The sequence below is a fragment of the Protobothrops mucrosquamatus genome, unplaced genomic scaffold (genome assembly GCF_001527695.2).
Source record: "Protobothrops mucrosquamatus isolate PMUCROS unplaced genomic scaffold, P.Mucros_1.0 scaffold6, whole genome shotgun sequence".
Classification (NCBI taxonomy): Eukaryota; Metazoa; Chordata; class Lepidosauria; order Squamata; family Viperidae; genus Protobothrops; species Protobothrops mucrosquamatus.
Window position 1 is genome coordinate 6,759,366 of NW_015386393.1, and position 10,081 is coordinate 6,769,446.

The window sequence follows — 10,081 nt, forward strand, 5'->3', positions numbered from 1 at the left end:
GTGGCCCAGTGACTCAGCTGAAATCTCTGGCACGGCGTTTTAGCTGCTGCGCACGCTTGTCCCTCCGACGCTGGCGTGGATCCAGCCAAGACGTATCCTCCTCGGAGTCCGATACACCTGGCTCCTGGCCAATCCCAGAAGCACCTGGCTCCTGGCCAATCCCAGAAGCACCTGGCTCCTGGCCAATCTCCTCTCCGTCAGAAGGCACCGAAGGCCGCACCAGAGGGGAAGGTCCTGGAGAGGGAGGTCTGGCCATCTCCTCTCCTTCATGTTCAGAGCCTTCCTCCTCCGATGAGAGGGACCCACAGGACGGAGCCACAACATTTCCTGAGCCACAGGAGCAGAGTCTTTCTGCCAATGGAGTCTTTTTATACTTGCCGTACAGGACGGCCGAGGGAAACGCATGGCACCATGCAAGCAAGAATGCTTCCTGGTGATTTACTGACTCCAACTGACTAGGATACCTGGCATATACTTGACAGGAAAGCCTGGCATGATCCTCAAGCTACAGGAAGAGGTCTACACAGGGAATGGGATACAACAAAGAGTCACAACTTGGGGGTGTTACAATCAATATGTTCCTTTGCTTTGAGGTTCATTTTTTGGTTGTTATTTTAAAAACCCACACTTTGTTTTTAGGAAATTATGTAACATTCGTTCTCTTTCATAAAAATTGTTGTGGTTACTTTTTCTTATATATATATATCTTTGACCAGGATAAGAGAGCTATGTTGACAGCTATTTTCTGATGGCTGCCATTTTATTTTCCCAGAATGCCGCAGGGATGTTTTGTTTAAGGACTAGTTGGGAAATAAAATTGCACTCACTTGTGGGGAGGGCTGCCCCAAATAGTTGACATTTCTAGAAAGAAAGAGAACAACTACGAATCACATGTGTTCGGAGTTATATTCAATTTTTTGTTTGGAGTTACATTCATTTTGAAACAATTCAGGCTCCTCACAGCAACTATTCCCTACTTTTGCTATCATGGGGGGCATGATAGGATAGCACTGTTCCAATATTTGAGGGGCTCCTACAAAGATGAGGGCTTCAGACTATTTTCCAAAGCACCAAAAGGCAAGACAAGAAACAATGGATGGAAACTAACCAAGAAGAGAAGCAATCTAGAACTAAGGAGAAATTCCTAATGGTGAGAGCAATCAACCGATGGAACAGCTTGCCTTCATCACTGGAGGCTTTCAAAAAGAGACGGGGCAACCATTTGTCTGAAATGATAAATGGTCTCCTGCTCAATCAGGGGGTTGGACTAGAAGACCCCTGAGGTCTTTCCCAATTCTATTATTTTATGTTCTATCTTCTTTCTTCTCATTTTTACTCCCTTGTAGGAAGCAAATTGATGTAGCCATCAAAATGCTAAAAGAGGGCAACGGAGTGGTACAGCAGGATGAAATGATGAAAGAGGCCCAGATTATGCACCAGCTTGACAATCCTTACATTGTCCGTCTCATTGGAGTGTGTCATGCGGAAGCCCTCATGCTGGTGATGGAGATGGCATCAGGTGGTCCCCTGCACAAGTTCTTGTCTTCCAAGAAGTGAGTTGATGCCATCACATCATGCAAGAAATTTATACCTTTCCATCAATTCAAGGTCTATGGAGATTCTCAGTCATCCAGGTCATGGTTGCTCCCAAGGTGTTTTTTCCCAAAGGCAGCTGGACTTTGTGTTTTCTTGAAGATGTTTCGCTTCTCATCCAAGAAGCTTCTTCAGTTCTGACTGTCTGACAGTCTGACAGTTCTGACAGTCAGAACTGTTGCATGAGAAGCAAAACGTCCAAGGAAAAACCTTTTGAAAAAGCACTTTTGGGAGATCCATCAATTCAGTGTCACTGAGATAATCATAAAACCATATATTCTGGAAGGGTTCTTTGATGTCATCTAGTCCACCTTTCAGCTAAGTGGAGTGGGAGAGTGGGAGAGGCCCTGGGACTCCTGACCCAGGCCGTGCATGAGCACCTCTCTGCCCAGGGGCTGAAAATCCTCCTTGACAAGTTGCCGAATTTTGATCACATGGCCACAGGGATGTTGCAACAGTTGTAAGTGTGAAAAACAGTCAAAAGTCACTTTTTTCAATGCCATTGTAGCTTTGAACAGTCACTAAGTGAATGGTTGTAAGTCAAGCACTACCTGTAATAAGGAAATGAACGAGGGCAGGGTTATGTTGTGCTTGTGAGATAACCCTTCCATTATCTGGAATTCTCCAGATGTATTTGATCTACCAATCCTAAAATACTTACCAGCAGCCAAGTGGAGAGGTAAAGTACCAGTCCATAAGGAGCACAACAAGTACAAGTAGTCCTTGACTTATGACCACAGTTGAGCCCAACATTTCTGTTGCTAAGCAAGAGAGTTATTAATTGAGTTTTGCCCCATTTTACCATCTGTCTTGCCAGAGTTGTTAAGTGAATCACTGAAGTTGTTAAGTTGGTAACATGGTTGTTAAGTGAATCCAGCTTCCCCATTGACTTTGTTTGTCAGAAGGTCACAAAAGGTGATCACGTGACCCCAGGACACTGCAACCATCATGAGTCAGTTGCCAAGCAGCTGAATTTTGATCAGGGCTATGGGGATAGCTGCAATGGTCATAAGTGTGAAAAACGATCATACAACACTTTTTTCAGCGGCTTTCTAACTTTAGTCATTACATGAACTATTTTAAGTCAAGGACTTTCTATACAGGAATGCGGTTATGAGATTTTTCTCTCTTCATTTTCCCTTAGGGATGAAGTTCCTGTGAACAATGTGGTCGAGCTGATGCACCAGGTGTCCATTGGGATGAAGTATCTGGAAGAAAAGAATTTTGTCCACCGGGACTTAGCTGCCCGAAATGTGTTGCTTGTCAACCAGCATTATGCCAAGATCAGCGATTTTGGGCTTTCCAAAGCTTTGGCAGCTGATGACAGTTATTATATGGTGAGCAAGAAGACAAGATGGGAAATCAATCCTGCCGGCATTTCAGAGAGACCAATAAAGGAGGATATTTGTAGCTCAAGGTTGACATGAGGGGTCCTTGGCGCTCTCTGAGCTTGCTTGTTTTCTTGCAGGTGTTTCATTACCCAAACTAGGTAAGATCATCAGGGCTAGTGCATTAGTGCATCGCTAGCACTGATGATCTTACCTAGTTGGGTAATGAAACATCTGCAAGAAAACAAGCAAGCTCAGAGAGCGCCAAGGACCCCTCATTTCAGAGAGAATTTTGTTGGAAGGATGGGAAGGATTATTTCATTCTCATTTTAATGCAAGCATTCCCAGTTAGAATTTCCTGAATGTATAAAGCCACAGCAAATATCCTTTTTTCTGTTGTTGTTAGTTGCGAAGTCGTGTCCAACCCATCATGACCCCATGGACAATGTTCCTCCAGGCCTTCCTGTCCTCTACCATCTTCTGGAGTCCATTTAAGCTCACGCCTACTGCTTCAGTGACTCCATCCAGCCACCTCCTTCTCTGTCGTCCCCTTCTTCTCTTGCCCTCAATCTTTCCCAGCACTAGGCTCTTCTCCAGTGAGTCCTTCCTTCTCATTAGGTGGCCAAAGTACTTGAGTTTCAACTTCAGGATCTGGCCTTCTAAAGAGCAGTCAAGGTTGATCTTCTCTAGGACTGACCGGTTTGAGCGCCTTGCAATCCAGGGGACTCGCAGGAGTCTTCTCCAGCACCATAATTCAAAGGCCTTGATTCTTTGGCGCTCAGCCATTTTCTATATATCTCTTTTTCTTTATACCTTTTTTACAGTTCTGTCCCTAGTCTCTTTTATCTTTCTTTCTTTCTTTCTTTCTTTCTTTCTTTCTTTCTTTCTTTCTTTCTTTCTTTCTTTCTTTCTTTCTTTCTTTCTTTCTTTCTTTCTTTCTTTCTTTTAGGATTTAGGATTTATTATATTTATACCCCGCCCTTCTCCCGGAGGACTCAGGGCGGCTTACAGCCAGTTTAAAAACAGTTTGATACAAATACAATACAAAATTTAAGAGAATAATTAAAAATAAATATTTAAATAGGCTGTTTCTACTAAAATTTAGTTAAAACCAATTTAAAATACCCCTAGGCCAGTCCTGCCCGCTGAAACAACCAAGTTCTTTCTTTCTTTCTTTCTTTCTTTCTTTCTTTCTTTCTTTCATTAGTCAGTGAGTGAGTGAGTTAGTTAGTCAGTTAGTTAGTTAGTTAGTTAGTTACAGGTAGTCCTTGACTTACAGCAGTTCATTTGGTGACCATTTGAAGTTACAAGGGCACTGAAAAAAGTGACTTATGACCATTTCTCACACTTACAGCCACTGCAGCATCCCTAGGGTCACGTGATCAAAATCCAGACATTTGGCAACTGGCTTGTATTTATGACGGTCGCTGTGTCCCCGGCGGTCATGCGATCCCCTTTTGCAACCTTCTGACCAGCAAAGTCAATGGGGAAGCCAGATTTATTTAACAATTGTGCCCAGAAAGGTTGCTAAATGGGGCAAAACTTGCTTAATAAATGTCTCACATAGCAACAGAAATTGTGGGCTCAGTTGTGGTCGTAAGACTACATGTATTTATATTTCATTTTTCTAAGCTGCTCATCTCCTATCTCCCTCAAAGAGAGGCTCTTGATTATTAGTTTATGTTTATGTGCATGCTTTGTAAAACGTGATAAAATTATTTGGAACAAAAATACCAAAGTAAAAAGAGACCCAGATCAGGAAAATCAGGAAAAACAAAAACAAAAAAAAACCAAATCAGTAAAAAAACAATCATGACAAAAAATAGAACCATGCAATGAATCTTTGAACATGATATGAGTGATGTGAATATCGCACCTGCATACAGCCTTTTAAAGCAGCCGTGTGTTTTTTAGGGTTGCCAGGTGTCCACTATTTGAGTGGACAGTCCACTTTTTTCACATTATGTCACAAAATAGTGGACATTTTTTTTATTCAAAAGCTTTATGATGAAATGGTACGTAATCTAAAGCTGTACAGTCTACTTTTTTTACTACTTAACACCCCCCCCCCCCCNCCCCCCCCCCCCCGCTTGTCCGCTATTTTTTGGAAGCAGACCTGGCAACCCTAGTTTTCTTGGGATTGCATAGCTATTGCCAAGGACAGACCATGATCATAGGAAATGTATGAGTACTTTAAGGAGTTGCAGACAAATGCGACATTCCTGCTCCTGTCCATTCTGACTTGTTTTTCCAAATGTATTGTTTATTTTTCTTTATTTAAAGGATGTGTAGACCAGGGGTAGGCAACCTTGGCTCTTTTATGACTCGTGGACTTCAACTCCCAGAATTCCTCAGCCAGCATGTCTCAGTTTGGAAACCTCTCCCTTTCCCCTCAGCATGGCTGGCTCAGGAATTCTGGGAGTTGAAGTCCACGAGACATAAAAGAGCCAAGGTTGCCAACCCCTGGTATAGACCTTTAGAATCTGGCAACTGTGTAAATATTTCAAAAGAAATTCCTAGTCCAGTGATGGCGAACCTTTTAGAGATTGAGTGCCCAAATCTGTCCCACCCCCTGGCCCGCCGCCGCTCTGTTCCCGCCCCCACCTCGCCCGCCTGCAGGGCTACCCACCACCTCCATGGCCCGCTGCAGCAGATCGCCCAGGCGGCCCTGCAGCGCCATGGTGGCCACGCCCTCCGCCCGTGCCCCGCAGCATCTGCACACGATGGGGCGCGAGGGCGGAGTCTTTTCCCTGCTGCCCAGCTGCCATATGCTTCGCTGCGCTGGTCCACGCGGGCCGCACCAGGGGCAACTTTCCTCCGGGGTGGTGGCTGGTGAGGAGGTGGCTGCAAACGGAAGCAGGTCTGGGGCGGTGGCATGCGTGCCCACAGAGAGGGCTCTGAGTGCCGCCTCTGGCACACGTGCCATAGGTTCACCACCACTGGCCTAGTCTTTGAAAATATGGTTACCAAAGCAGAAATAAATGTAAAATAAAGAGACAGAAGAAAACCGGGGATGTGTGTGTGTGTGAAATTTCCTCTACAATTGCTAGGTCAGTGGTTCTCAACCTTTTTAATGCCGCGACCCCAACCGGTCGTAAGTCGAGGACTAAACCGGTCATAAGTTGAGGACTAAACCGGTCATAAGTCGAGGACTACCTAACCGGTCGTAAGTTGAGGACTTTCCCTGCCCGGGAGCGCCTCGCATGCGTGGTTCCGCCCCTGCGCTGGCCGAGGCGTAGCTGGCAAGCGGCAGAGACGGAGCAGGCTGACCACCAGCTGGCCCAGCCCAAGGGAGGTAAGGCACCCGCCGGAAAAGGGGGAAAAATGGACAAAAAAATGGCGGACAGCCTTGCTTGGCGACCCCCGTGAAATGGTCGATCGACCCCAAATGGGGTCCCGACCCACAGGTTGAGAACCACTGTGCTAGGTGAATGGGAAAGTCTTACTCTGGCACAAGAAAAAGTCAATTAAGTTCTAACTCAGCCCCAGAAAAATTGAGGGTGCCACTGCGGAAAAGCGCTTCTTTTTTAAAAATTCATAACATGATATTGCTAAAAAGACTATTTGAAGAAAGGCTATAGAAACTTAAAATCTTAAATCTCAGGATGCAGATCAATTTTAAATATAATTTGTTTGGGAGTTTGTTTTTTGTCTACATTATCAGGGAAATATTTTGATCTATTGAATTTGATCACTGTATACATAAAGAAACAAACAAATGAATTGGTAAACCCTGTTAAGTGCACTTGTCTGTGTGGGTGCCGCAGCAGAGTCTGTTCTACTGAATATCAAAAATCCACCTAGATAGAAATCTATGATGGATATCTTTTATGACCTTTAAGATAAAGCTGCTTATACAGTTATCGAAAATTTAGGAGAGTTTCAAGAGTTGCAGAGAAGACTACATCACTTTCCCCCCATCATTTTGTATTTTAGGAAAAATAAATATGTGCTTGTACAAATAGTCCTGGACTTATAACCATTTGTTTAGTGACCGTTCAAAGTTCACACTTACGACCGTTACAGCATCCCCATGCTCACATGATCAAAATTGAGATGCTTGACAATTGGTTGATATTTATGGCTGTTGCGGTGTCCTTGGGTCATGTGATCACCTTTTGCAACCTTCAGACAAGCAGAGCAAATGGGGAAGACAGATTCACTTAACATCTGTCTCTCTAACTTAACAATTGCAGTGATTCAATTAACAACTGTGGCGAAAAAAGGTTGTAAAACAGGGTGAAACTCATTTAACAACTCTCTCGCTTAGCAACAGAAATGTTGGGTTCCGTTGTGGTAGTAAGTCAAGGACTACTTACTTGGTCTTCTCAAATAATTTATCTCATCCAAAGAGTGTTTACTGGAGAAATTTCCATTCTGTCCTTGCCCACAGGCCAAAACCACTGGGAAGTGGCCTTTGAAGTGGTATGCGCCAGAATGCATCCTGTTTCGGAAGTTTTCAAGCAAGAGTGACGTCTGGAGTTATGGGGTGACTATGTGGGAGGCCTTTTCTTATGGCCAGAAACCTTACAAGGTGAATATGGATAGAATTTGGGTGTTCACTAGGGAGGGTTCAAAAAAGTTAAGATGGTGCTGTGATCACACAATTCTAAGAATGGGGCTGCAATTGTACGGTTGGGAGGCCACTTAAATGAATTTTGTATTTTTGTTATTTTTTAATTGTATATTTATTGCTTTATTTTGGTAAATACATTTTGACTTTTGACTAGCCCAGGGATGGGCAACCTTGGTTCTTTTATGACTCGTGGACTTCAACTCCCAAAATTCCTGAGCCAGCCATGCTGAGGGGAAAGGGAGGTTTCCAAGTTGAGTGATGCTGGCTCAGGAATTCTGGGAATTGAAGTCCACGAGTCATAAAAGAGCAAGGTTGCCTACCCCTAGACTAGCCCATGAGTGCCTCTGAATTGGAACCTACTTCTGGATGTGTGCAATTGGCTTCAGGTTTTTGTAAACAGGATTCAGCCAAAATTATTTTCCTCATATGAAAGCTTTATTAAGTGTTTGCTGCAGACCGGAGGTAAAAATAGTGTTGGTTAAACACAAAAAAAACCTTTTCCAGCCAAAGCACCTGATTTCATCATTTTATTTTCTAAGAATAGCTTTGAGATCGCTATTTATTTGTATCCTACTTTTATTATTTTTACAAATAACTCAAGGCGGCAAACATATCCAGCACAGCTTCCTCCTCCTATTTTCCCCACAACAACAACCCTGTGAGGGGGCTTGGACTTAGTGAGAGTGACTGGCCCTAAGTCACCCAGCTAACTTTCATGGCTATGGTAGGACTTGAACTCGTGGTCTCCTGCTTTCTAGCCTGGTGCTTGAACTACTAGCCCAAGCTGGCTCTCTATGGGCTCAGAGGTGATGGCAGATATAAAGGTTTTACTTAAATATAAAGCTTGCTTTGTAGCATGTTAGCTTCCACTTAATGACTTTTAATATTAAAATAATCTTTAGATAAAGGATTGGGTGGGGCGGGCAATCTGGTGAGCATCAAGGAAGGTATTGCCAAGAGTCCTGATGTCTCCAAAGAACCTAGAAAGTAGGAAGCTGAATTGATCATGAGGTTTTGTGTGTTTGCTTATTTAAAAGATGCCCATTTTACACAATATAAACCTGGGAAGCTAACCCAACCCAACCCGTATAACATCAAGAAATAGTCCCTTTCTAGAAGACAACCAAGACATCAAAACAGTTTAACACCAGATGCACATGTGTTGGGCTCAACTCCCATCCTGGCCCAGCACCAGGGGAAGAGTCAGGTTTTCATAGCCTTCTGGAAGGTCAATGAAGTAGGAGCCCTCTGGCTTGTTTTGGGTTTTGTCGCTCCTTGTAGAGCAGTGATGGCGAACCTTTTAGAGACCGAGTGCCCAAAAACTGGCCCCGCCCCTGCTCCACCCCCTGCCCCATCCCCACTCCGCCCCACCCTGCCTGCCCGCAGGGCCACTCATCGCCTCCAGGGCCCGCCACAGATTGCCCAGCCAGCCCAGTAGCACCATGGCGGCCACGCCCTCTGCCTGCGCCCCGCAGCATCAAGTGTGCGTGATAGGGCAAGAGGGCAGAGTCTTGTCTATGCTATCTGGCTGCCATGTCCTTGGCTGCGCTGCTCCTCATGGGCCATGCTCGAGGGTGACTCTCCTCCAGGGGGGCTGCTGGTGAGGAGGGGGTTGTGAGCGGAAGTAAGGCTGGGGCAACGGCACGTGTGCCCACAGAGAGGGCTCCGAGTGCCGCCTCTGGCACCCATGCCATAGGTTCGCCATCACTGTTGTAGAGTAAGGAAGATGACTTTGATGGAAATATTGCACAGGCAAAAGGAGCTGAAGCATTTTTTTAAAAAGTCCACAACAGCCAGAAAACATTAGTAAACAGTTCAGAGCAACATCTCCCTAATTCACAAGAGTATAGGAAGGGGAAGGAGGCCTAGCACGATCAGCCTTGCCAAACTCTTATGATAGCCAGTTTCAGTCAAAGTAGTTTTAGCTTTCTTGCGCACTTGATGTCATGATCTGGTCTACTTAAGTGGGGCTGACACTAGCATTTTACCAAAACAGATGTTCAACTTTATTAACCAATCTCTTTCTCCCCTTCTAGAGAATGAAAGGACCCGAAGTCATGGCGTTCCTTGAGGAAGGGAAGCGTATGGACTGTCCATCGAGCTGTCCGCCAGAGATGTATAAGCTGATGAATCTATGTTGGACGTACAAGTAAGGCGAGACCATCAGTTCAGTTTGGCAGACCATCAGACCATCTTTCAGTTTGGCAGCAGAGGCAGGCTGAGTCTATCGGTCAAGGAGGATCATATTTCCAGACTCAGAAAGCATGCTTTTCTGAATCGATAAAGGAGAATATTTGTAGCTCAAAGCCAAAATAAAGAAGAGGGCTTGGTGTTCTCTGAGCTTGGTTGTTTTCTTGCAGATGTTTCATTACCAAAGTGGTTAACGCAGTGATGGCGAACCTTTTAGAGGCCGAGTGCCCAAACTGCAACCCAGAACCCACTTATGTGTCGTCGGGTGCCGGGTGGGTGTGGCCCATTGGGTGGGCGTGGCTGTGGTGGTAATGGCAGACTGGGTGGGACTAAAAAGTTCAATCAATCAATTCCAACTTTGCGAGATCTTTTTTTCCCACGAGAAGTTGAAATT

At 44.8% G+C, this 10,081-nt stretch overlaps 1 protein-coding gene across 1 annotated transcript in view; it reads left to right on the forward strand.

Annotated features, from left to right (window-relative positions):
• The window catches only part of LOC107282189 (tyrosine-protein kinase ZAP-70), a 28,088-nt gene that overhangs the window by 17,127 nt on the left and 880 nt on the right, over window positions 1-10,081 (forward strand). Inside the window, exons 8-11 of the mRNA XM_015809942.1 lie at window positions 1,347-1,553; window positions 2,738-2,930; window positions 7,315-7,455; window positions 9,534-9,646. Of these exons, the coding sequence (XP_015665428.1) occupies window positions 1,347-1,553; window positions 2,738-2,930; window positions 7,315-7,455; window positions 9,534-9,646 (654 nt within the window). The remainder of the gene's footprint in view (window positions 1-1,346; window positions 1,554-2,737; window positions 2,931-7,314; window positions 7,456-9,533; window positions 9,647-10,081) is intronic.